This window comes from Pongo abelii, chromosome 15 (genome assembly GCF_028885655.2).
Source record: "Pongo abelii isolate AG06213 chromosome 15, NHGRI_mPonAbe1-v2.0_pri, whole genome shotgun sequence".
NCBI classification, from domain to species: Eukaryota; Metazoa; Chordata; class Mammalia; order Primates; family Hominidae; genus Pongo; species Pongo abelii.
In genome coordinates, this window is record NC_072000.2 from 27,712,426 (window position 1) to 27,738,526 (window position 26,101).

The following is a 26,101-nucleotide window of genomic DNA, read 5'->3' on the forward strand; positions in this document are numbered from 1 at the left end:
CTCTTAAGAGAGGGGGCAAGGCTTCCCTGAGTACCCTCCCTAAATAGCAGCCATCATTATTCTATCCTCCTATGCTACCTCATTTTCTTCATAGCACTTATGGCCACTTCATGTATTTCTTTTTTTCTTTCTTTCTTTTTTTTTTTTTTTAAGACAATCGCCCATGCTGGAGCACAGTGGTGCAATCATGGCTCACTGCAGCCTCGACCTTCAGCTCAGTGGATCCTCCTATCTCAGCCTTCTGAGTAGCTGTGACTATAGGCATGTAATTTGAGAGGCCGAGGCAGGTGTCACCTGAGGTCAGGAGTTTGAGACCAGCCTGGCCAACATGGTGAAACCCCTTCTCTACTAAAAATACAAAAAAATTAGCCAGGCGTAGTGGCACACGCCTGTAGTCCCAGCTACTCAGGAGGCTTAGGTAGGAGAATTGCTTGAACCCAGGAGGCGGAGGTTGCAGTGAGCCAAGATGGTCCATTGTACTCCAGCCTGGGTGACAAGAGCAAAATTCCATCTCAGAAAAAAAAAAAAGCTCCCAAATTGAAGGGGACTGTAAGAAGATAGGGTCAGCTCAGCTGCAGTAAGAGATAAGTCTCAGGAAGAAGCATGCCCTGGAGTCAAGGCAGAGAAGGGCATTCTAGGCCAAAGAAATGGCTGTGCAAAGGTAGGAGGCATAGGGACAAGGGTTATTTGTTATTACAACCATACCTCTTAAATTTACACAAATAATTGTTTGAGAATATGGCTTTTCCAGGCTAGGAAGTATGTGCTGCATCCAAAAAAGCTAAAGTCTATTTCAGCCCGGAGAACACTGACAGCTGGGAAAGGACCACATGTGGCGTGCCCATAACCTAAGTTGTTCAGATTTAGGAAGTGACCCCAGTAAATCCTTTCGGAGTTTTGTGTAAGATTGACTTCTTCAGCTGGGGGCGGTGGCTCACGCCTGTAATCCCAGCACTTTGGGAGGCCAAAGCAGGCGGATCACCTGAGGTCAAGAGTTGGAGACCAGCCTGGCCAACATGGTGAAACCCCTGTCTCTACTAAAAAATACAAAATTTAGCCAGGTGTGGTGGTGGGCGCCTGTAATCCCAGCTACTCGGGAGGCTGAGGTAGGAGAATCCCTTGCACCGGGGAGGCGGAGGTTGCAGTGAGCTGAGACTGCGCCATTGCACTCCAGCCTGGGTGACAGAGTGAAACTCCGTCTCAAAAAGAAAAGAAACCAGCCTGGCCAACATAGTGAAATCCTCTCTTCTAAAAATGCAAAAATTAGTTGGGTGTGATGGAGGGCGCCTGTAATCCAGCTACTCAGGAGCCCGAGACACGAGAATCGCTTGAACCTGAGGGGATGGGGGGCAGAGGATGCAGTGAGCCGAGATTGCTGAGATAGCGCCACTGCACTCCAGCCTGGGCAACAGTGAGAGACTCTACCTCAAAAAAGAAAAAAAGAAAAAAAGAAAAATTGACGTCTTCCTCATTGACCTGTGGTGGCTCCAAGGCCATCATCTCACAACTTTTTTTTTTTTTTTTTGAGACGGAGTCTTGCTCTCTTGCCCAGGCTGGAGTGGAGCTGAGCTGCACAATCTCGGCTCACTGCAACCTTCGCCTCCCAGGTTCAAGCATTCTCCTGCCTTAGCCTCCTGAGTAGCTGGGATTACAGGCGCGTGCCACCACGCCCAGCTAATTTTTGCATTTTTAGTAGAGACGGGGTTTCACCATGTTGGTCAGGCTGGTCTCGAACTCTTAACCTCATGATCTGCCCGCCTCGGCCTCCCAAAGTGCTAGGATTACAGGCGTGAGCCACTGCGCCCGGCCTCATCTCACATCTTTCTACCTCTGCAGCACACGACACGCCCTAGTTGGAAACAAAGTCGGAGTTTGTGGATTGGGGGAAGGGCGGGGTCTAACCTCAGGTCAGGCGCCGTGCAAGGTACATATTGGAACCCGGAAGAGGCCCAGCACAGTTGCCCCCGAGGTGACCCGACCTCCCCTAACAAGAGCCTGGCGCCCTTGTTGCCAGGTTCGCGGCGGGGGAGCGACGGGGATGCGCTCATTGGTCAAGGAAGGGGCGCCTGTTACTAGAGGCGAGAACCGGAGCCCATTGGTCGGAACACCTCACAATGGACCCCAGCGGCTCTCAGAGCCCTTATGATTGGCTTGCCGGCTGCCTCGGGAGACCTTGTTGCCAGGATACTTGGCGCTCCCGACCCGACCCCCGTTCCCCATTGGCTGTCATGGCAAAAGCCGCCATCTAATGAGGAGCGAGGTGCGGTGCTCCGGAGCGCGCGTTTCCCGCGGTGCGATCTAGTCCTGCAGGAGGCGGCCCGGGGCCACACCGCGGCCCCCCAAGCCAGTGCAAGGCCCAGGGGCCTGACATCGCTCCCAGCGCTCGAGGACCGAGGCCTGCTGTGGAGGACACCGTGCTCCCTCGGGACCTGCTCTGGATTCCGGCCCGGGCGTCCCCTCGGAGCTCTGCATCTCCAACCTGGAACCCAACCCAGAAGGCTCAAGTTTGACGCATCACGTGGCGTGCGGATCCACTGAAGGTCCACAGAGAGGGGCGCCCATCTCCTGCGTCTCAGTTATCCCGGTAATCGTGTATCTGCCCATTGTTCGTTGTCTCATTAACTTGGCTTTCTGGGTGCACCCACCTTGCCACCAGAGAAGTCCAAATCCTGACTTCTCTCCAAGGTATTGGGAATTCTGTGCCCTAAAGAATTCCGACTCAGATCCGAACGGGGATCTGGTGGAATCGAGGGTGAAAGACCAGAGGGACGATGTTCTACTATCCCTACGTGCTTCAGCGCCACACCGGCTGCTTTGCCACCATCTGGTAAGGGCGGGGCCCGTTGGCGCGCGATGGGGGACGCTGGCCGGGGATCCCAGTCTGACAGCTCCCCCTCCATCCCCATTCTCCCACCTTCCCCACCCACTTCAGGCTGGCGGCGACTCGCGGCAGCCGGTTGGTGAAGCGCGAATACCTGAAGGTGAATGTGGTGAAGACCTGGTAAGGCCCAGAAAAGGGAAGGAGGGCCTGGTGCGGGGGGTGAGTTAGGGGATGGGGTGGGCAAGGCTGTGGGCCCAGTCCTGGGCGCAGCGGTAATCAGGGCGCATTGTTCCCCAGCGAGGAAATCCTCAATTATGTGCTGGTACGAGTGCAACCCCCGCAGCCCGGCCTGCCGCGGCCCCGCTTCTCCCTCTATCTCTCAGCCCAACTTCAGATCGGTGTGATCCGCGTCTATTCTCAACAATGCCAGTACCTTGTGGGTAAGGCTGGGAACCCTCAAAGGCGGGGCGGGCTGAGCAGCTGTCTGCTAAGCTGGCTGTCTACCTCACCCTCCCTGCCCACAGAGGACATCCAGCACATCTTGGAGCGCCTCCACCGTGCCCAGCTGCAGATCCGAATAGATATGGAGACTGAGCTGTGAGTGTGCCCTGGGCCTTTGATGGAACACCTGCTAGCTTGGCCTCAGCCTAGCTCAGCCTCAGTCCTTCACGGCCTATATTCTCTCCCAGACCCAGCCTGCTGCTTCCTAACCACCTGGCCATGATGGAGACCCTAGAAGATGCTCCAGATCCCTTTTTTGGGATGATGTCTGTGGATCCCAGACTTCCAAGTCCTTTCGATATCCCTCAGGTAGGGCTCATTCCCCGAGACTCGTGAATTGGCAATGCAGAAGGGGAGTGCTGTCCCTGTGTCACTCTGACATTGGCGTTGGGGAAGGAAGTTTGCCACAGCTCTCTCCCACAGGAGATGGTGCAGGGGGACTGCCAAGGTGGACCCATCCAGGCGAAGCCCCCTGTACTTACCTACTCGGGGCCAATCTGATCAGACGGTTTCCCCACTGGAGGCAGCTCTTGTCCCCACTTGTCTCCACACCGTTTTCACTGCTGAGGCCCTAATCCAGCCTCTCATCTCTCTGCACTGGGCTTTCTTACCCCTGTCCTCCTCCATCTATTCCCAATACTCCTACAGCTTAATGTCACCCCCTTCCTTGGTTCCCCATTTGAACAGTGGCTCCTGCTGCAAACAGATTACTGGCATTTGGGGCTCTCCATGCCCCATTTATTTCTTTTTTTATTTTATTACTATTATTATTATTATTTTTGAGACAGGATCTTGCTCTGTGGCCCAGGCTGGAGTGCAGTGGCATGAGCTCAGCTTATTGCAACCTCCGCCTCCCCGGTTCAAGCGATTCTCCTGCCTCAGACTCCCGAGTAGCTGGGACTACAGGCATTCGCCACCATGCCCAACTGATTTTGTATTTTTAGTTGAGACAGCGTTTCACCATGCTGGCCAGGCTGGTTTAGAACCCCTGACTTCATGATCCGCCTGTCTCATCCTCCTGAAGTGCTGGGATTACAGACATGAGCCACAGAGCCCGGCCCAATTTTTTTAGGGTTTCGCCATATTGGCCAGGCTGGTCTCGAACTCCTGACCTCAGGTGATCCACCCACCCTGGCTTTCCAAAGTGCTAGGATTACAGGCGTGAGCCATCACGCCTGGCCTATTATTATTATTTTTTGAGATGGAGTCTCTGTCACCCAGGCTGGAGTGCAGTGGCGTGATCTTGGCTCACTTCAACCTCCGCTTTCTCTGGTCAAGCGATTATCCTGCCTCGGCCTCCCGAATAGCTGGGATTACAGGTGCCTGCCACCATGCCCGGCTAATCTTTGTATCTTTAGTAGAGACGGGGTTTCACCATGTTGGTCAGGCTGGTCTTGACCTCCTGACCTCAGGTGATCCACCCACCTCGGCCTCCCAAAGTGCTGGAATTACAGGCGTGAACCACCGTGCCCGGCACATACCCCAGTTTAGAACTAGTCATCCCCAGACTTCTCTCTCAGTCCTCTGGGCATCTGTGGCTCCTAAACACGTTTGGCCCTTATGCCTCAATGATGCCACGTTCACATCTTTGCTTGTGCTGTTTCCCTAGCCCATAATGGTCACCCCTCATCCTCTACAAATCAGGTTCTACATATTCTTACAGACCTGGCTCAAATGCTGCCCTTCTCTATAAAATATTTATTCCAGTCTTAGCCAGAACCAAATGCAGTTTGGGAACTCAGCACTTTGCTAGGGCCTTGTTTTACCCTTTGCCTTGACTCTTGTGGGGTTACATACAACCTTGTCTCCCCACTAGACTTCCTTAAGATCAAGAATCTTTTCTGTTCACCTCTGTCAACTGCAACACATGCCAAGGATAACGATGCACTGCTGCTTGCACAAATTTTTTTTTTTTTTTTTTTTTTTTTTGAGACGGAGTCTTGCTCTGTCGCCCAGGCTGGAGTGCAGTGGCTCAGTCTCAGCTCACTGCAGTCTCTGCTTCCCAGGTTCAAGCAATTCTCCTGTCTCTGCCTCTCAAGTGGCTGGAATTACAGGCACCATCACCAAGCCCAGCTAATTTTTGTATTTTCAGTAGAAATGGGGTTTCACGATGTTGGCCAGGCTGGTCTCAAACTCCTGACGTCAAGTGATCCACCCACCTCAGCCTCCCAAAGTGCTGGGATTACAGACGTGAGCCACCGAGCCCGGCCTTCTTGCACAAATTGATGAGGGCTAGATAACTGGGGTGCGGGTTGGGGAGGGAGGTGAGAACAGGAACTGAGGAAAGGAGGCCAGATGGCGGGTGAGTTTACTGCAAGCTGATGTCAATGCAACAAGAATTAGGCATAAAAGGAGATTATCGTGCATGTTGAAGAAGGCTGTGAAAAGTGGGAAAGCAGGGGGCTGAAGCTGAACCCTATCTTTTGTTTCCAATCCCTCCCCAAAGATTCGACACCTCTTAGAGGCTGCAGTCCCAGAGAGAGTTGAAGAGATCCCTCCTGAAGTCCCTACAGAACCCAGGAAGCCAGGTCAGCAGAGAGAACCTTCTTTCTGGTGAGAGGCATAGGCAGGCCCAAGAGCTGTAGAAATGACCATTTTTGAGCTTAAGAGCCAGGCCCTGTGAGGGGCACTTTTTTTTTTTTTTGAGGCAGAGTCTCACTCTGTCGCCCAGGCTAGAGTGCAGTAGCGCGATCTCGGCTCACTGCAAGCAATTGTACTGCCTCAGCCTCCCTAGTAGCTGGGATTACAGACATGCACTACCATGCCCGGCTAATTTTTGTATTTTTAGTAGAGGTGGGGTTTCGCCATGTTGGCCAGGCTGGTCTCAAACTCCTGACCTCAGGCGATCCGCCCGCCTCGGCCTCCCAAAGTGCTGGGATTACAGGTGTGAGCCACTGTGCCTGGTGAGGGGCAGTTTATGTGTGTAACCTCATCAGTACCTCACAAGAGTCCTCTGAGGTCAGATTTCTTATCTTTTTTTTTTTTTTTTTTTTTTTTTTGAGAGATGGATTATCACTCTGTAGCCCAGGCTAGAGTACAGTGGTGCACTTTAGGCTCACTGCAACCTCCGCCTCGCTGATTCAAGCAATTCTCCTTCCTAGTAGCTGGGATTACAGGCACGCACCACCACGCCCAGCTAATCTTCGTATTTTTAGTAGAGATGGGTTTTTGCCATGTTGGCCAGGCTGGTCTCAAACTTCTGACCTCAGTTGATCCACCCGCCTCAGCCTCCCAAAGTGCTGGGATTACAGGCGTGAGCCACCACACTCGGCTTTTTTTTTTTTTTTTTTTTCTTTTTTTTTTCTCAGGCCGGAGGGCAGTGGTATGATGATCATAGGTCACTGCAGCCTTGACCTCCAGGGCTCAAGCAATCCTCCCACCTCAGCCTCCAGAGTAGCTGGGACCACAGGGATAAGCCACCACACCTGGCTAGTTTTTAAATTTTTTGTAGAGACAAGGTCTTGCTATGTTGCCCAGGCTGGCCTCAAACTCCTGGGCTCAAGCGATCCAAAGTGTTGGGATTACAGGTGTGAGCCACTTCGCCCAGCCTCCCCACTTTACCGATGAGGAAAGTGAGGCTCACAGTGGTTAAGCAGTGTACCCAGGCTCAGGATGCCAGAGATTAGCCTGGGTCTGATTAGAATCCAGGTTACCTTGACTTCAGAGTCCATGCTTTTCCTTAACTGCATGGGTGTGGGAATTTGGAAAGAAGCAGAGAGGCTGGTGACTCTCCTGTCCCTCCAGACATGATTCCGGTCACTGTGCTGCCGCCTGAGGCCATCACGATCCGGGAGGCAGAGCCCATACGGATGCTGCAGATTGAGGTGAGTTGTCCCCTGCACACAGGGCCTGAGGTCCAGCCCCCTTGCATGTACTTCTCTCTGTCCCCAGAGTCTTGCCTTTTCTGTCTCCATTTCCCTATTCTCTGTCCCTGGCACTTAAGCACCCAGTGGCTTCCTTGAACCTGGCCCTGTGGCATGCCTCTGGGATCCACTCTCCTGGATCCACTTGCCTTTTTCAGAAATGTTATTGAATCCCCTCCCCTTGCTCTTCCTCTCTGGACAGGGTGAACGGGAGCTCCCAGAGGTCAGCCGCCGAGAACTGGACCTGCTGATCGCAGAGGAAGAGGAAGCTATCTTGTTAGAAAGTAGGTGTCTCCGGCAGCGTAGGGCCCGCCTGGAACTGGATAGTCAGACCCCTGGCGTGGGCATTCTGGGACTGGGCAATGCTCCCATTTCTCTTTTTCTGTCCTCTGAACTCTGATTCTCTCTCCACAGTCCCACGGCTCCCACCTCCAGCTCCTGCAGAGTAAGGGCAAGAACTCCTAGACCAGGTAGGGTGCTGGTGCTGGGAAGGGTCTCCTCATTTCTCTTGCCCATTTCCCCTCAGGGTGGAAGGAATAGAAGAGGCACTGGGCCCTGAGGAGCTGAGGCTGATAGGCTGGGAACCTGGGGCCCTACTCATGGGTGAGTGCCCACCATGCCCCAGGGGCTTTTCTGGGAGTACCTGGATACTGCTGCAGACAAGGGCTTTATATCCCAACTTGCTAAAGGGAGGACCCTGCAGTTTCTTGCCCTGGCATCTGCAAGGGGTAAGGGGCTTATGGGACAGAGCCCCTTGGGTGTTGTTGCAGAGGTGACCCCCCCGGAGGAGCTGCGTCTGCCAGCCCCACCCAGCCCAGAGGTGAGTAGCGTCCCTCCTAATCCTCCTCCTCCGCCTCCTCCTCCTCTTTGCCCTCCCCCGCAAGGACTGCCTCCCCAAGCCCAGGGCCACTGCTAGCTTACAGGGGTCCTTAGTGCAGATGATAAAAGATGCCCCTTTCTACGCCCCATCGTATCTGGCCTGCGCTTCCCAGATGGGTACCCTTATGCAAGGTATGAGCTGCTCAAGTGCATAGAGACCCCGCACAAGTCCTCTCCAGGTTCCTCTAGGGGCGGGGTGTGGGGTCCTGTTAGCAGTCCACCAGAATGACAGGAAAAGGAGTAATGGGCAGCCTTGCCCCTACCTGCCCTCCCCACTCAACAGAGGCCCCCAGTCCCCCCACCTCCTCGCCGCCGCCGTCGTCGCCGGTTACTGTTCTGGGACAAGGAGACTCAGATCTCCCGGGAGAAATTCCAGGAACAACTGCAAACCAGAGCCCACTGCTGGGAATGTGTGAGTGCAGCCCAGGCTTTGCCGGGTAAGGGAGGGAGGCAGGGATGACCAGGGGCACATGCAGGCTGAGCCTTCCAAACTCCTCAGGTGGGGGGAGGATTGGGAACTTGATGAAAAATCTCCTCCATTCTCCAGAAAATGCAGGCGATGTGGGTTTGCACATATACAACTCTTCATGCTCCTTTAGTGACCCCACCTGTCATACCCATGGGCACCAGGTTAAAAAGTCCTTCTTCTAGCAATGAGTAAGGGCAGGCAGGGTCATGAGCCCAAAAGCTGGGGAGGTCCAGAAGCCCCAGAACAGTGCATTGCAAAGAGGCAAAGGGGCCCTAAGGAGTGGCTGCTTTATAATGGGGCTTCTGACCTTCCCCCACCACACAGCCCAAGGTGCAGCCTCCCGAGAGGACCATCACAGGCCCTGCGGAGTTGTTCAGAACCCCAACTCTCTGTAAGAATGGCGGGGGTTGGGCACGAAGTATCCTCAAAACCAATTCCTCATTCCTGGTGCTCCTCATGCCTCAAACCCTGTGCCTATTACCCTCTTGTCCACAGCTGGCTGGCTACCCCCTGAACTACTGGGTCTCTGGACCCATTGTGCCCAGCCACCCCCAAAAGCCCTCAGGCTAGAGCTGCCTGAGGAGGAAAGGAGAAAGATTGAAGTTCCAAGTGAGATCGAGGTAACTGCACCACCACCTGTTTACTGCATCGCCCCAGTGCCAGGGTCGGCCTGACAGCTGGCTGCCGTCTCCTGCTATCAGAGCCAACAGCACAGGCTCACTGGCTTTGTGCCTTCTGAGGCTCAAGTCCCAGATGCTTGGGGTCTTAGTTCTACTTCTCCCGTCCCCAGGTCCCGAGGGAGGCCCTGGAGCCCAGTGTTCCCCTTATGGAGCCTTCAGGTAAGCACCTAGAGAAGCGGGGCAGTGGGACCACACCCTAACCACTGTCCCAGGAAACTAGTATCCCAACTGCTGAAGCTGTTTCATGAGTGAAGGCGTGTGTGTGTGACATAAGGAAGCATGGACTGCTCCTCCTCAGCTCTCCCACCTATGTGCTTTTAACAAGTCACTGCACGGCTCTGCCATCTACTTACACCAGGTGGCCACAAGGCCCTAACTGCCACCCAAGCAGACACCCACCAGCGCCTTTCCTCCCCCAACAGAGCTCTCCCTAGAGGCAGCTGAAGAGGAGAAGACCCGCATCAGCCTCATCCCACCAGAAGAACGGTGGTAAGCGGTCAGGCTCCATGGGAGCCAGGGGCCACAGCCCTTGGCCAGGTGGTGGAAACAGTTGCTGGGATGGGTATGCCCCTTGTCACTGTCACAGCTGCCACCTTCCCTACTCTTACTCTCATGTTCTCCTAGGGCCTGGCCTGAGGTGGAGCAGCCAGAACTTCCTGCATTGCCCGTGGTGCCTGAACTCCCTGAGGTGCCCATGGAGATGCCTTTGGTGCTGCCCCCGGAGCTCGAGCTGCTCTCACTGGAAGCAGTGCACAGGTACCAGGGAGGTGGCAGCTTGATGGGGTGGACCCGGGCTGAAGCCTCTGCTAATGATTCTTGATCTCTATAGGGCAGTGGCACTGGAGCTGCAGGCTAACAGGGAGCCAGACTTCAGCAGCCTGGTGTCACCTCTCAGCCCCCGCAGGATGGCTGCCCGGGTCTTCTACCTGCTGCTGGGTGAGTGTATGCATGTGTGTGTGTGTATGTGGGGCAGGGACACAGAGACTAGAGGCCCGTACAGGGACTCACCCAACCTGCCCTCTCCTCCCCTCTTGACCAGTACTCTCAGCACAACAGATTCTTCGCGTGGAACAAGAAAAGCCATATGGTCGCCTCCTGATCCAGCCAGGGCCCAAATTCCACTGAGGTTAGAGTCCATTTACAAAGCTGCCAGGAAACCGGCCACTTCTAGTAAACCACGTCGTGCCTCACTGGGTCCTGCTTACCTCATTTCTGAATGTGCATTTCTAGCCTTCTTGCTCTCAGAGCTATTGTTCAAGCAGAAAACAAGCTGCTTTTATTACAGTATGATGTCATGACTCATTTGTAACAGATCCAGCCTCAGGGACAGCCCTGTAAGGCAGCAAGTGGGACTGGCTCCAAATGGGTATGAGTCTCAGAATCTTTGGTAAGGCAGAACTGAACTGGGCTGAGAGGTGGTCTTAAGGCCTGGGCAGGCTCTATTCTCTCTGGACTGGCTGCAGCCTGCAGTCTAGGAGAGGCCCAGTACAGCCTGGAGCTCCTGAGCCTTGTCAACAGGCAGTGAGCCCAGAGCTGCTTGGAAGCTGTCGGTGTGCTGTTTGGCCAGGAACGTCAGGAGCAGCAACAGTGCGGCCTTGGTGTCTAGGTGGAGAGGGAGGGAGAAAGGTCGGGGCTCCTAAAGCCTCACTGCCCCAGGCCCTCTGAGCCCTGCCACTCCCAGCCTCCCGCAAGCCCCTGCCCATGACTCCTACCCTCACCTGGTGGGATCTTGTTGTCAGCCAGAATGAGGCTGCAGATACGCAGAAGCTCAGGAGCCACATCTATAACCTGTGAGGAAAGAGTGGCTGACTCAGGGCAGCAGCCCCAGGCCCCAGGTCTATGCGAGTGGTCAGGACCAAGGAGTGGCAGAGTCTCTTATCAGGGGGGTGGTTGCACCTGGTACTGATTCACAGGCATCCAAGACAACTATGAACATGAGAAGAACCAATGAAACTTGGTGGTAATGATTTTTTTTGGAGGGAATGGGGGATGTAGGACAAGATGATTAAAGTCATAGCCTCAAGACCTAAAGAAACCCAGACACTCAGGAGCTCCACCTACACAACAGTCTCTAAAGGTATAAGACAAGGGTGACACAAACACTCTGACACGACTCCAAACCTAGCTACTTGGTACAGACAAAATCTCTTCAGAGAGCAGAGCTGATCTGATTGAAATGTACGGTGTGGTGGCCCAGAGGTACCCTGGGCTCCACAGAGCACAGTTTGAAAGGGCCCTGGTTTAGGAAACCAGCCTAGGAAAACTGCAACTTCTGGCTCAGACCAAAAGGTAGAAATGGAGCTTCCTCAGGAAAAATGCTACGTGGAGAGAGGAAGTCCCTCCTGTCCCATCACAGGACTGGCTGCCAATCCTTGCAGACAAATAAGAAATGGTGCAGGAAGTATCAAAAGAACAGCTGAAACTGTCACCTTGCATCAGGTGCAACTGACAGCCTGGAGCTCCCGAGCCTCATCAGCAGACAGTGCCTATCACTGAGTGGAGCGGCACGCTCCCCTCTGAGGGCTGCCAGCAACAAGGTTACCTGGTCAGGGCTGCTCTGGTACAGGAAGCTGAAGAGGCGCCCAATGGTGACCCACTCCTCCAAGTCCTCCTTCAGTGGCAGGGCATGCAGTAGGGCAGCCAGCACCTGGGCACACAAATGTCTCAGGCCAACCTGCCCTGCCCTCCTCAGCTTCCAAGCCCTGCCTGATGTCTCCCTCCCTCACCTGGGGCTCTGGTTTCCTGGTGGGACTGGCCATCAACAGGCGGGCAAGTGCCCCACAGATGTTGTCACGGACACGATCATGTCGCTCCCGCGCCAGGAGGGGAAAAAGGAGCCCCAGCAGCTTGGGGAAGTGTCTGGTCCACAGTCAAGGAATGGCCACACGCTCAGGTAGACCTTGCCCACCTGCAAGCCCTGGGGACACTTCCCCAACCTCCAGTCCCTCCCGTCCTGCGAGCCAAGGATACTCCTGGGCAGGGTGGCCCCCATGCTCTGCCAGCATGCCCATCCCAAAGATGGCATTGCTTCGCACCTCGGGGTCTGCCTCTCGGGCGGTGCTCAACAGCACAGGGAGCAGCCGAGACACAAACTGGGCTGAGGCGGCACCCAGGCCCTGAATAGTCTCTGCCAAGGTTCCCACTGCAAAGGACTTCTCTGCCACTGTGCAGCCCTGTTTCTGATGGGGGAGAACAGGAAGGAGTACAGATCAGCCTGGGCCAAGGATAAAGGCTGTGGTGGGCACCGGGTGCACGAGGGGACTAGGGCTTGAAGCCAGAAGATGGACACTCACTGTCTTGCACACCAATAATGGCAGGAAACCAGCAAAGAATGGGGCAAAGGAGTCTCCCCCAGCCGCGGCTGCCAGGGCAGGGATGGCCTCTCCAGCGTGCTCCAGCAACATGGCGTCGTATTCAGCCTGTGGAGCCAGGTCAGGGGCTGGAGCACCAGGGCCAGCTCAGTGACTGCACACCTCCCTACCACGCTCTACCACCAGCTGCAGGGGTCCCTGGGGCTGCCCTTGGTTGATAGGGCTGGCCCCTCTCAAGCTGGGTTTTTCCATGACCCAGCTTCTTCCCCTGGCTCTTCTGCTCCTGCCTATCACTCCAAGCACACCCCAGTCCACACTGCTCTCCTTCCCTGAACTCCCACTGGCTTAGTGGGATCAGGGTTGTATCCCTCTGGCCATTACCAATCTCTTTTAGTGGCCCTGGCTGCCCCAGGCCAAGCCCAAATACATTGTCCACCCCTGTCCCCGTGGAGACTGCCTGGACCGCCTGGTCCCAGTTTTTATCCCTGGCTCTCACCTGATCATCATCTTCCTCTTCCTCCTCGTCAGTATCCTGACAGGCTGTCTACAAGAAATAGCTCAACTTAACGGAGCTTTCACGCCCCTTCTCTTTTCATGGGGGTAGGGGTGTGGACTTGTAGCCAGTCCCCAACCTGGGCCCGGCACCTCTCCTTCCCGAAGCCCACCTGCCCTGCTCACCTTCCTCTGCAGCACAGCCTTGAGCATGCTACAGAGCTCAGCAAGGCGCCCAGGGGGCTTCAGTGTGAGGGTCCCACAGCTGCGGAGCACCCCTGTCAGGGCCTCCAGCACGGCCATCACCACCTGGCGCTCCCGCTCCCTGTTCACTGCCTGCATGTAGGATGGCACCACTCGGGCCAGGGCAGCCTGCAAAGCTGGGGACATTATTGGCTGAAGCACCAGTCAGGCCCTGCCCCTCCCCAAGAACCCCCAGCCTGGCCCAGCCTCTCCTTCTCACCAGCAGTGTTGGGTTCCGAGGGGCAGCTTTGACAGACCTTGTGCAGTGCACAGCAAAACTGACCCAGAGCCTCATGGGCTGCCTTCCGCACATTCAGGTGAGGGCACTGCAGGATGAGGAGGGGCGGGATGTGTCTGCTGTGTGCACTGTGAACACAGGGCCCCCAGCCTGAGAGCCCCACCCAGTCCACCCGCCGGCCCACTCACCTCCAGCAGTTTAAATACTTCTTCAAAGACACTTTCCATGTATGGAAGGAAGGCCACACTAGAGAGAGAGACACAGCCGTGGGGAAGGGGCCCCCAGGCAGGGTTTTCAGTGCCAGGGAAGGGCAAATGCTCACCTGGTGTTCACAGAGATCTCCCCCATGGCAGCACAGGTGTCTTCCTTCTCATCGAAGAAGGCGTTCTCCACGCTGTACCTACAGTAAGATGGAGAGGCAGTGGTGATCAGGCACCAAGAGGAGCAGATCCAGCACTAGGTTCTTGTCTAAAACCAAAGTCTAGATTCCTGATCAGAAGAGCACCCCTCTGCACCCTGAGATCTCTGAGTCATCCTCTTCTTCCACATCCTCATCCATGAGCTCCTCCTCTTCTTCCCCATCACTCTCATCGTCAAACAGAAGGAAGGAGCTGCTCCCGTCATACTGAAGCTAGAGTGGAGGCACGGCAAGGACTTTGGCTCAGCTGGGCCCAGGAGATAAATCCCATAGCAGGGCAGGCCTGGCCCAGCCCACCCACCCTCTGCTCACCACAATGCCCTCGGTGGAACGCAGTGACAGCAGCATGAGCGTGGTGATCTGTTCCAAGTGGGGTGCCATGCCCTCGCCCATCAGACCCGATAAGGCTGCAAATAGGCTGTAACTGATCAAAGCAGGCAGAAGCTGTATGGTCCTGCCTGCTACCACCAGACAGGATGGGGGAGCCCGGGAACACCTGGCTATGGTCCAAACCAGAGGACTGGAGTCTGGGATGGGGATTCCAGTGGGTCCAGTGGGCAGACAGGAGGGGTGGGGACAAGGGCAGAGGCAGGGTGAGGGGTCACTCACGTGCAGCGCCGCAAGTCAGGGTCGTCTACCTGGTTGCAGAGGCCCAGACCCAGCTGGCAGCATTCCTCAGCCAGCGGCCTCATGGGCTCCCCCACTGCTCGTGCCAGCACCCCCAGTGTCTCTGTGGGTGCAAGGGCTCCATTAGCACCAGGAGGTGGAGGTGGGCTACAGGACCAAAGGTGGTGGCTGGGAGGGATTCAGAAATCCCGCCCCACCCCTTGGTACAGCATGAAGAACACCCCTTTGATGAGAAGGAAGACATCCGTGCTCCTGTGGGGGCAATCTCTGTCAACACCAGGTGAGCACCAGCCTTTGCTGGCACTGGGAGCCTCTCACTCACCCAGGCTCTGGATCTGCACAGGCTGAAGGTCCTCACGGCCTGTTAACAGGAATTCCCGCAGGTGCTCCATGATGGCAGGGAAGTAGGGCAGCAGCGAGGCCTGGGCAGCCGTAGCTACAGGATGGAAGGACAGAATCAGAGCTGGAGAGGGCAGGGACCACCAGCCACAGGGCCTTTGGGTGAACCCCACATCCCTGCCTCCTGCCTCTCTCCTCACCAATGGCTCCCAGGGCGCTCACAGCCAGCTCCTTGGCCCGGGGACTGCTGGGGTTCCTCAGAAGCTGGAGCATGCATTCCATAAGCTCCGGAAGGTAGGGCTGCACTTTGGGCCCTGTGGGAAAGGATGCTCCTCTACCAACCAACCCAAGGTCTGCTACCTGCACGCCCACCTCCCTCCAGGCGGAAACCTCTTTGTGGCACCATCACACCCTTTCCCCTACCACAGGCAGCAATGCAGGGAGATGCACGTCCTGTACATTCAGCCAAAGCCGCCGCCTCATCCCCCTCCCCCAAGCTCCCCACTGCCATCACTACCTAGGTTCTCCACAAAATTCTCCAGGGCATAGCAGGCCTTGGCTAGGTGGTGTGTGTGTCCAAGAGGCACCGACTTCAGGTAGGTGAGGAGCAGTGGCATCACCTCCCTTGAATAGCTGCTGATATGGGGCTGGGGGAGGGAGCAAGCAGGGCCTGAGTCAGGTTCACCTGCAGGGCACATACAAGAGTGCCGATGGCAGCAGGGATGCTTGAAGAGATGAAAGGTGAGGGGAAGTGGACATTCAAGTGGTGGCTCCCACATTCGGCCTGGTTCACCTGTAGGTTTTCTGAGAACTGGCCCAGGGCAAACAGCGCAGCATTGCGTACAACTTGCGAGGGGTCCTCCAGGCCCTTGCACACTATCTGTAGCAGTGGGGGCAGCAGTCTGGATGGGGCAAACAAGAGGACATAGGCTGAGGAGCTACACCTGAGAGCCCTAGGCTGACCTGTTCTCTTCATTTTCCCTGGAAAAACCAAGGCTTTTCCTGTTACCAGAGGGTGGGCAGCAGCCCCTGGTCCCTATAGCTAGGAAGCCATGTCATTTATCTTCCAAGTCAGGACACTTTTGATAACGGGGGGAAACGCTGTTGATAAACAAGCTTGAACAACAAGTGTAAACCAGGACAGCCATGGTCCTCCCTGTGGGCAACCCTCACCCTGGGACAGGGGAATAGATACCTCTGCCTGATGTGGTCGCCAGCTCCGTCAGACAGCACAGCCAGCACCAGGAGTCCAGCTTTGCGCTGGTATGGGCTCTCGCTCCGCAAGGCCTCTTCCAACATGGGCATCTAGGGAAGCATGTGGCACACTCCTGAAACCCCAGCAAGAGCCTGCCCATTCCTGTGGCAATAGGCCTTCACACCTCCCAGGGTCTAAACGTCGTTGGCCTCAGGGGACTAGGCACACTTGGAGGTAGGGACACCGGGACAGAGCCACACTTACCAGCTGGGGACAGAGCTTCTCGGGGGGCAGGTGTAGTGCCAGCATGTCCACAACCTGAGATGGGATGGGGAGACTTACTTTGCTTGACTCTATCTCTGCCTACCCAACGTCCCACAGCCACCTAACACCTTCCCCCTCTGTCCTGCCCCACATCTCACTTGTACAGCGAAATGCTTGGGGGTCTCCCCCATCAGCTCAATCTCCAACTCTTCCTCTTCTGAATCCTGGTCCTCGGGATCCAACTGGCCTGGTGGGGGCTCAGCAGCCATAATGGGGAAAAGGGTGTGCAGCAAGGGTGGCAGGAGACGATTCTTCAGTAAGGCCTTGACAGAGAAGGTGGAACAGTGTCCCTAAGAATCTGCCCCCAGGATGGGCTCACATTAAAAATTCCAGTCTTCCAGGTTGGGAATTAAAAATTCCCAACCTCCCAGGCAGGAGCTGGGGTGAGGCCAGGCCAAGGCTTGAACCCCCACAGTACTTTAGATACCCTGAGATGGACCGAAAGCCCCAGGAGTGAGACTAAGTGTGGAGATGGGGGTGGGGTGATGTGTGTCAGTGGGCACTCACTCACCTTGCTCTTGACTTTGACCAAGAAAGTGAGGCAGCAGAGAATACGTACGCGTATCGCATTGCCCAGGGCCACATTTCTAGCCACCTGTCCAGAGAATAATAAAAATCAGAGACAGGGAAGGAAAGTCCCAGCAGAGCATGTAGCAGGGGCCATGTCCACTCCAGGCTCACCTCCAGGCAGAATGTGAGGACTTCAGAGAGGTAGGGGGTGATGACGGGCACCTCTGACTCCAACAGTTCATCCAAAGCCTCAAGGGCCTCACAGGCCTTTGCCTGACAGACAAACAAAGCACAAGGTTACCGTGCTCTTCTTCAGTGGGCCTAACTGGATACTTCTGCACTCTCCTTCCAACAGAGCTCCTGCCCACCTGTCCTCACCTCATCTATGGGGATCAGAGTCTGCACGGCCATGATCAGCTTGGGCACCAACATCCGGGCGAGAGGCTGAGGGACACATCACAGAGAGCATGATGCAGCCCAATCTCACACCCCAGCAGCTGGCAGCTTCCTCACAGCCTGAATTGCGAGGAGGAGCCCAGGCATAACAGCCAGGCCCACCTACAGCATCCCCTCTCAATTGTCAGGAAGGGCCACAGGCAGGTAAAGAATCCAAAGCAGCTTTGTAACTTTTACAGGTGAGGACATGAAGGCATGAGGAAAGGGAGTCAAAGATACGAGGGCCCACATCTCACCACATCTTCAGTGCTGAGGTAGGGGGCCATGGTGGTCAGAGTGCGCAGGGAGTAGAAGAGCAGCCCAGGAGAGCCCACCTCACCAAGAGTCTCATTCAGAAGCCGAAGAAGCTCCCGGTGGTGGGGTTGGAAGCCCTCGGGCCGGGAGGTCACCACCACACTTAGCAGCAAAAGCCCCATCTGTCCAAGAATAGAGGATGGGAGAGCAAGCTTACAAGGTCTATCCAGCCTCTCAGGCCCTCCCTCCTGCCAACCATGTGATGGTACCTCTCTCTCTGGGCTGTGGGGGCTGTGGGTACTGTGCTGAAGCAGCTGCAAAAGCTGTGGCCAGGCCTCCAGGCCTTCCTTTCGAAAAATGGTGGCTGAGAGCTGGGCCAGGCTGAGGCTCACACAGTGCCTGCAAACAGGAGAGATCTCCTCTAATCACCCTCCAATACCTTCCTCTGCAGACAGTGGCCAGGCTCAATGGGGCAGCCAGGAGAGAAACTTTCAGGAGGTGTGGGCACAGGGTCTTTGCCAAGTTGGGACACATGAGACAGCAGCTCAGAGGGAACCCAGCAGCACTGCGGGCATGTAATCTGATAACTTCAGTCTAACTTAGCCTGAATTTCAGTCTTATTCTTCTGACTTGGGTTTGGCAGATCATCATCACCCTTTCTCAAGAACTTTAGTCTTCAAAACAGCCTTAAAATCCTCACTCCACCTTGCGTCTAGAACTGAAGTCCCTGCCCTACAAGTCCCAGCCTGGAGCTGAAAGGGAAGGCAGAAACCTAGCCAAAGTCGTCAAGATCCCGAGAGAAAGGGGTAGATACTTACTCTGTTTCTCTCTGCAGGGCCGTCAGGATCAGGGACTTGAGGCTGGAACACAGGTGGCAGGTGTTTGGTACCCAGCCTGCCCAAGAAAAGTCTCCGCCTGGCCCCGCCCCACCCCAGGCCCAGCCCACCTCTCCCGTTGCTCCGCCGCCAGCCGTCGCCAGCGGGTGTTCAGTCGTCTGCGGGTCAGCACGGCCGCAAACTGGCGGATCTAGGACGAGGAAGCAAGCACGTGGGGGTCCGGGCAGGAAGGTGCTGAGCGGACCGCAGGGGGCGGATATTGGGGCTTGACCAGTGGCGTACAGTGGGAAGCTCGGAGGGGAGAGTCAGGGGTCTCACCTGGGGGTCGGCCGCCGAGGCTAGCAGGTCGCAGAGAGCCAGCAAAGCGGCGGGGGCCCGAAGAACGATCTGAAGCTGTTCCGTGGCCTGGGGGGAAGCTAGGGGTGAGAGTCGGGCCTTTCCCGCAACCTCCCGCTCGCCCTGGCCCGGTTACGCCTGCTTCGTACCCGACGGATGCGCTCGGTGTCCGGTAGCAGCAGCTCCCGTAGGAGCTGCTCTAGGCCGGCTGGCTCCATGGCAGCAGCTGAGCCGCCGCTACTGGGCCGAAAAGGGGAGGGGGGGGACAGCACGTGGAGGTTCTGACACCCACTTCCGGCGGAAAGGGCGTTGCTGCACGCCCCGCGGGTTACCAAGGTGATTCAATTCGCTTCCCACAGAGAGGTCCGGCTCCTGCACTTCCGTTAGGCTGAGCACCGGCTGAGTCGCGGAAACCCGACTCTGGCAATGTAGGTTCCCCACGCCGGGAGTTCCCAAGCTGGGTTGGAGAACTCGAGCTTGGGGCATTCAGTGTCCAGCTCGGCTTTATAAAGGACCGTGCCCTTAACAGGGGGCTCGAGTTCCTATATCCAGACCAAAACCTTCAACTACATGATCCTTTTTCTTAATAAATTTTATTTTGATAATTGTAAAAAGAAAAATCAGGACCAAAACTAAAGGCAACTTAAAAAGTTCAAATATATACTCCTTATGTAATAGAGATTTATAATTTCCAGGCCCTCTCTGGGGAAGGAACGCCCAAAGGGCAAAGGGGAAGGCAACAATGCCATCACACAATTCAGTCAATCAGAAGAGAAGCTGGTAGGAGAGTTCAATGGGGCATGAAGAAAGGGAGAGAACAGCAATAGTTCTGCCATACAGAACTCAGTCCATCTTTAGGTTAACATAGATATACCGGATGAACTTTAGGGAAGAAAAAAAGGAGATGGTGCCCAGCATGAGGAAGAAGACATAACCAGTGAGTAAGGAGTAGCCGAAGAACTCTACTGTCTGTACTGCCCCAGACATGTTGGAGCGCCGGGCATAATAGAAAACTGAGTAGAGGAAGATGAAGAGGCCGGTGGAGCCAACACTCAGCACAGATCGCCACCACCAGCGGTAATCCTCCCCAGACAACTGGAAGTAGGTGAGTGCAATGGAGATGCAAGCCCCCACACTCAGCAGGATGGCGAAGACAAAGAAGAGGATGCCATACAAAGTGTACTGCTCCCGACCCCATACTGTGGCAAAGATGTAGTACAGCTCCACAGAGATGGCACTGTGAAGAAAAAAGATGATACACAGCATTAAAGGGCTGTGCACCATCAGCACAGTGGCTGGGCTGAAAGCCAGCCCCCACCCTCTCCCATGTTGCTGGGTCATTGTGAAAAGTGAGTTCACTCCACTCTCTGCCGCAGATCTCCTGGCTTCATGGGGATTTTTTGCCTATGATTAGCTGCTCTCACTTCAAGAATATCTTCCCTAGTAGATTGAGAGCAGGGATCTTGTCCATTTTACTTTCCACTTCATTCTTTGCCTGGCACAAAGAGGTATTCAACAAAGTAAATGGGTCATCAAATGGGCTTTAAACCCCACATGATGTCCATAGACATTAAAGTCAGAAACCAGGAAGGTGAAGGGGGAGATGTCTCCGGAGAGCTTTATAAGCGAGACACTCTCATATCATTCAAGCTCAGTCCTGCTTGGGGATAGGAGGAACCATTTAATGATCTCTGAATGGTACCACTGAACCAGGGATCAACGGGTTGGGTTAGGGTACTGGATGAGCAGGGACGGGAAAAGTTGAGGTCAGGAACCTGACAGTGATAGCCATAGAATAAAGGGAGGATACCTGAAAGGCAGGAAGCCTCCAACAGTCATGTGGATGACAGTAGACTTGTACCAGGGCTGGGGTGGAATCTCCCGGGCGATGTTCTTGGTGCGACAGGGTGCATCAAAGGGGCTGGCGTTGTTCTTCCCAAAGATGCCTCCAATGACAGTGAGGGGAAAGCCCACCAGCAGCCAAACCGTCAGAAGCAGCAGAATGGTTGTGGCTGGCAGAGCCTGTGTCGAACCATTGGCCCAATGCACTGAGTTCACCACACTCCACGTCAGGAAGAAAGGCACTGCAGGGATGGGCCCCCGGAGGGAGGGTCAACACTAGGAGCTACATCTCTAAGGGCACCCACTTATATCCAGGACCAAAAGGGGACTGGGGTGAAGCAGCCTGCCACTCTAATGGCAGACTCATGCTCCTGGATGTCCCTGCAGAGTCGACTGCCTTCACCTCCACCCTTTTAGGTCCTATTATTCTTTGCTCTGTTTTTTTTTTTTTTTTTTTTTGAGACAGAGTCTCGCTCTGTTGCCCAGGCTGGAGTGCAGTGGCGCAATCTCAGCTCACTGCAAGCTCCGCCTCCCAGGTTCACGCCATTCTCCTGCCTCAGCCTCCCAAGTAGCTGGGACTACAGGTGCCTGCCACCACGCCCGGCTAATTTTTTGTATTTTAAGTAGAGGTGGGGTTTCACCGTGTTAGCCAGGATGGTCTCGATCTCCTGACCTCGTCATCTGCCTGCCTTGGCCTCCCAAAGTGCTGGGATTACAGGCGTGAGCCACCGTGCCCGGCCTCTTTGCTCTTTATCTTACCAACACCACCCCCCAACCCGGTGTCATTAAGGATCCAGGTAGCTACTACATAATCTGAGAGTAACACAAATCCATCTGCCTCCAGGGGCCTGTCTTGCCTTGGAGTTGGTAATTCCTAGCATGAGACATTCCTTTGGATTAAGGCCCTGTTTTCAGAAAGCCTTGGTTCAAATATAAATGTGATGGGATATAAATCAGACACACAGAATTGGGAACAAGAAGGGTTCAGAACAGAGACTACTACTGCCTTTGAAAGGGCAATCTGGTTTGAAAGCCTAGAGTGGGCCCACCTTCAAAATAAAAATTCAAGGGTGTTATTTTAGTGTAATGGGTGAGAATACAAGTCAGACTGCTGAAACCTAGTTCACTACTTTTTTGGAGTGTAATCTCAGACAAGTTACTTAAGCAGCCTTTAGTTCAGTTTCCTCATCTGAGCAATGGAAATATTACCTACTTCACACAGTTATTGCTGAGTGCTTACCACACTGCCTAGGACATTTTGAGGGCTTAATAATTTTAAACTATTCAAAAGAAATGCATTCTTGTCTTTTTTGGTTTTCTTCTTTCTTTTACAATATTCCTTCCCTTCAAGCCTCATCCTGACTCTATCCCAAGTTCTATGATGTGTTCTTTTTTTCTGAGACAGTCTCACTCTGTCAGCCCAGCTAGAGTGCAGTGGTGCAATCATGGCTCACTGTAGCCTCAACCTCCCTGGCTCCCCAGGCTCAAGCAATCCTCCTGCCTCAGCCTCCCAAGTAGCTGGAATTACAGATGTGAACCACCATGCCCGGCTAATTTTTTGTTATAGAGAGAGGGTCTCACTATGTTGTCTAGGCTTGTCTCAAACTTTTGGGCTCAAGTGATCCTCCGGCCTCGGTCTCCCAAAGTGCTAGGATTACAGGTGTGAGCCACTGTGCCCAGCCACAATGTGTTCTTCATTCCTAAGTCCAGAAAGGCCCACCAGGGAAAGGAAAAGTCCTCACCAGAGAAGAGACTGGTGGTGAGAATGATGTTCCACACCCAACGCTCGCCTCCAATCTGCCGGTAGAAGTGGCTGGACACGTAGCCAGAGATGCAGCAGGTCAGGGCATACAACAAGATGGCTGCCGAGTTAATGGCCCCATGACGGTGCACATTGAACATGCCCAGCAGTGCCATGACAATAATGCCTGCAGGACGGTAGTGGAAAGCCCAAGTTAGGCCTCACCTGTGTCTCTTCTAGCAATTTCAGAGGAATCAGCCCCGCTTCTCCCAGACCCAGGGCCTCCAGCAAAATAATCTCCCCCAGTTTTGCTGTCCAGAAAATCTACAATAGAATACGTGCATTCTTGCTAGAGCCACCCTATCCCTTAGGTCTGCCCCTCTGGATAGAAGATCCACAGACCTTTTCTGAAAAAACTCCCTACCTAGTTCTACCCCATGAGATAAATCCCCAATTCATTTTTATCACCTCACCAGTGCCAAGGGCCAGGAACTGGGCGCCCACGCCAAGCACAGCACAGAGCAGACCACGGTATGGGGGGAAGCGGAAGACATCTGTATGGATAATTTTCCAGCCATTGTCACCCTGGTCAAAGTCATCACCAGAACCTGCAGAGGTGGTCTCCTCATCTAAGTTGTACCGAGCCAGGTCATTCCGAAGCACACGCATTAGAATGACAGCCACAAAACCCACCAGTAAAAACACAAGCACCATGGAGTTGATGATGGACAACCAATGGATTTCCAGCGTTCGAGGAAAGAAACCACCATCGTCACCACGGCGCCTGTCACTCCGACGCTCCACTGAAGTCTCAGACCAGCGCACGCTATAAGTGTGGGTAAGGCCTAGGAACTCGTCAGGTCGTAACCCATCCAAGCTGTGAGGCTTGACGTCCCGCACTGAAACATTGGCAAATATAATTCGGTCTCCATGGAATTCTAGGTGGAAGTCCAAATGGGTCCACAGTCCTATCTTGTGGCTGTGTGGCAGGAAGCCACTCTCCTCCATGTAGCCCACAAAGCCCCGGATTGGCAAGTCATCTACCACAAATTCAAAGTAGTACAGTTCTTCAATGGCCTGGCGCAGCTGCTCCACCTATAAAGAGCAAGTCAGGAGTTGGTCACACAAGATCTCCCCAGGCGCTGAGTTAGAGCAAAGTTTCTCACCTTCAGCACTACTGATATTTTGGAGTGGATAATTCTTTTTTTTCCAGATGGAGTCTTGCTCTGTCACCCAGGCTGGAGTGCAGTGGTGCGATCTCGGCTTACTGCAACCTCTGCCTCCTGGGTTCAAGCAATTCTCCTGCCTCAGCCTCCTGAGTAGCTGGGATTACAGGCGCCCACCACCACACCCAGCTAATTTTTGTATTTTTAGTAGAGACAGGGTTTCACCATGTTGGCCAGGCTAGTCTCAAATTCCTGACCTCATGATCCGCCTGCCTCGGCCTCCCAAAGTGCTGGGATTGGTTGGGTGCGGTGGCTCATGCCTATAATCCCAACACTTTGGGAGGCTGAGGCGGGCAGATCACAAGGTCAGGAAATCGAGACCATCCTGGCTAACACGGTGAAACCCCGTCTCTACTAAAAATACAAAAAATTAGCCGGGCGTGGTGGCGGGCGCCTATAGTCCCAGCTACTCGGGAGGCTGAAGCAGGAGAATGGCGTGAACCCGGGAGGTGGAGCTTGCAGTGAGCTGAGATTGCGCCACTGCACTCCAGCCTGGGGGACAGAGCGAGACTCCGTCTCAAAAAAAAAAAAAAAAAAAGTGCTGGGATTACAGGAATGAGCCACCACACCCGGCCTGGGGTGGATAATTCTTTGTCATAGTGGGGTTATCCTGTGCAGTGTAGGATGTAGCTTTCCTGGCCTCTTCCCATTCTATGCTGGTAGTATCCCCCCAGCTGTAACAACAAAAAATGTCTCCAGACATTGCTAAATGTCCCTTGGGGGACAAAACTGTTCCCAGTTGACAATCACTGGGTTAGACTCTAGTATGTTGAGATTCTCCAAAAAAGAGCAAGTATGACTTGACAGGGTTAAGGCCTAGAAAAAGGAGAGCGGTGAGGTATAAGGAGGTCTGGAGTGGACTAAGGAGAAGTACCAGGATTCACTAAAGAAAAAGCATGACGGGAAGGTTAGGTAGAGACTACAGGAAACAGTTAAGAAACAGCCAAGAGGTAGGCACAGAAGGAAACAGAACTATGTAGGACTGATAGTTGGGACCTCATGACCAACAGAGAAGCTTGCAGTAAGAAACCCTGGGTTCTGATATCAGTTCTGCAATTCACTGTCCATGTAATCTTGAAAAAAGTAACTTCTGAGCAAGTATGTATCTTAGTCAACTGAATTAGAATAGCATCACCTGCCCTGCCTGCCACACTGGGTTGTACTGTAGTTAGAATCAAATCAGACAATTTCCATAAGGGTACCCTGAACCATAAATGTAAGGCACTGTTAGTCTCTGGGAAGGAGGGCTACGTGATAGCCAATGTGGAGAGGCTGACCTGTGCAGAACTGAGCTGCATGTGGCACAGAATTCTCTTCTCCACGTTTTCCCGAAAGCGGATCTCATACAAAGACTCAGCCATTCGGTCCCCATCCAGCACTTCACCCAGGCTAAGGCTTTTGTGACGTATCTTCTCAGGGCAGCAGACTGGAAGCTGATAGTAGTGGTAAGTTTCCTGAGGGTTATGGTAGGGTCCCACTTTGTTGACATATAGAATAACAGGGTCGCCGGCCTTGTAGTGTGTCACGCCTTCCACCCCTGGCCCATGGCCTGTGCCCAGCAACAGTATCAGGATTGGCAACCACCGGCAGCTCCAACTTCGAGGGTTCCCTACGACTGTCATCCTTAAGGCAGTGGAACCTGTTTGGGGGAATCCTGAGGTTACAGAAACCAGGGAGGTTACAGAAACCCCAGGTCAGGTGCCTCGAACTGAGGTCCCCTGGCTCCACTTGCTCCCATTGGGCCCCTCCCCGCCCCACCCTACCCCACGTCTCTCTATCCCAAAGACCCCGCTCCACCTCTGCTCTCTCATCCTCCCAACCTGGGGTTCACCCCTCCCGCAGCCCGTCGGGCCCGGGGCCTCTGCTACGCGCCCTGGCCCGTTTCCATGGCAACGCCGCTCGGTCTCGCACCTCGGGTCCCTTCCCGCCACAGCCCCGGGGTCCTCACCGCGCGGGAAGGGCTGGCCCAGGCGGCGCCAGCGGCCTTCGCGCCACCGTAGCTGCCCTTGGGCTCCTCCCGGGGTCTCTCCCACAGCGGCGCGGTAGCGGCGGGTTGCAGAGGACCTGCCGACCGACTTCCACGGGGTTGCCCGCTACTGCGCCTGACAGCGGCGGCTGCGGCTACACCGCGCTGGACACCGCTCTGGCTTACTCAAGAACTCCCCGCTGCGCCTTCTCCATCTGGAGGCCCGGCCCAGCTCCACGGACCCCGTGAGGCTCGGCTTGCCCCGCCCGTCCTCGGCGAGGCGGGGGTCCTCCCGGCGATCGGCAGCGCGGCCCAAGACACGTCAGTCTTACCACTTCCGCCCTCACCGGCGGGGACCTCAGCCTAGCGGAAAGCTCCTTGCCTGGAACGCAGAAGGCCTTCGCTGCTGCGGCCCCTGGGGACTCCTTCGCGACAGCTTCCTGGGGAGGGGGCTGAGGCCTGGCAGCGAGGACCCTGACGCCCCTTCGGGAGAGGAGTGGCTTTTAGGCCGCTTGCTTGCTCCTGGAAAGATTTGGGGTTTGAGAGCCCTTGGT

General features: G+C 54.8%; 3 protein-coding genes across 11 annotated transcripts; 1 reads left to right on the top strand and 2 right to left on the bottom strand.

The window, feature by feature from the left end:
• Positions 1-1,513: 1,513 nt before the first annotated feature.
• On the top strand, positions 1,514-10,497 carry REC8 (REC8 meiotic recombination protein). 3 transcript variants are annotated; one of them, XM_024231507.3, is made up of 20 exons: positions 1,514-2,584; positions 2,686-2,827; positions 2,933-3,001; positions 3,119-3,261; positions 3,346-3,418; positions 3,511-3,631; positions 5,769-5,850; positions 7,067-7,146; positions 7,388-7,469; positions 7,600-7,630; positions 7,712-7,788; positions 7,956-8,005; positions 8,348-8,476; positions 8,858-8,924; positions 9,029-9,153; positions 9,324-9,372; positions 9,636-9,702; positions 9,838-9,969; positions 10,043-10,149; positions 10,253-10,497. In XM_024231507.3, the coding sequence occupies exons 2-20, from the start codon at positions 2,772-2,774 to the stop codon at positions 10,336-10,338; spliced, it is 1,626 nt and encodes a 541-aa protein (XP_024087275.1). In that variant the 5' UTR covers positions 1,514-2,584; positions 2,686-2,771; the 3' UTR covers positions 10,339-10,497. The 3 variants fall into 3 exon arrangements, with proteins under 3 accessions (XP_024087275.1, XP_009247246.1, XP_054385890.1); XM_009248971.4 differs by having other exon boundaries at positions 2,711-2,827; XM_054529915.2 differs by having other exon boundaries at positions 1,514-2,827.
• Positions 10,462-19,077, bottom strand: IPO4 (importin 4). 6 transcript variants are annotated; one of them, XM_009248945.3, is made up of 30 exons: positions 18,922-19,077; positions 18,755-18,841; positions 18,547-18,626; positions 18,419-18,460; positions 17,870-17,999; positions 17,603-17,782; positions 17,289-17,354; positions 17,082-17,183; positions 16,912-16,995; positions 16,499-16,663; positions 16,341-16,394; positions 16,077-16,186; positions 15,675-15,783; positions 15,399-15,528; positions 15,082-15,195; positions 14,865-14,978; positions 14,525-14,645; positions 14,228-14,339; positions 14,013-14,128; positions 13,820-13,897; positions 13,686-13,743; positions 13,480-13,585; positions 13,203-13,396; positions 13,021-13,068; positions 12,507-12,632; positions 12,184-12,392; positions 11,940-12,072; positions 11,756-11,860; positions 10,926-11,001; positions 10,462-10,815 (listed from the first exon to the last, which is right to left on the bottom strand). In XM_009248945.3, the coding sequence occupies exons 1-30, from the start codon at positions 18,988-18,990 to the stop codon at positions 10,685-10,687; spliced, it is 3,249 nt and encodes a 1,082-aa protein (XP_009247220.2). In that variant the 5' UTR covers positions 18,991-19,077; the 3' UTR covers positions 10,462-10,684.
• Positions 19,078-19,346: 269 nt separating this feature from the next.
• TM9SF1 (transmembrane 9 superfamily member 1) lies at positions 19,347-25,880 on the bottom strand. 2 transcript variants are annotated; one of them, XM_063715264.1, is made up of 6 exons: positions 25,530-25,880; positions 24,859-25,220; positions 22,829-23,450; positions 22,357-22,542; positions 20,583-20,856; positions 19,347-20,009 (listed from the first exon to the last, which is right to left on the bottom strand). In XM_063715264.1, exons 2-6 carry the CDS (start codon positions 25,201-25,203, stop codon positions 19,616-19,618), a joined length of 1,821 nt encoding a protein of 606 aa, XP_063571334.1. In that variant the 5' UTR covers positions 25,204-25,220; positions 25,530-25,880; the 3' UTR covers positions 19,347-19,615.
• Positions 25,881-26,101: the final 221 nt, after the last annotated feature.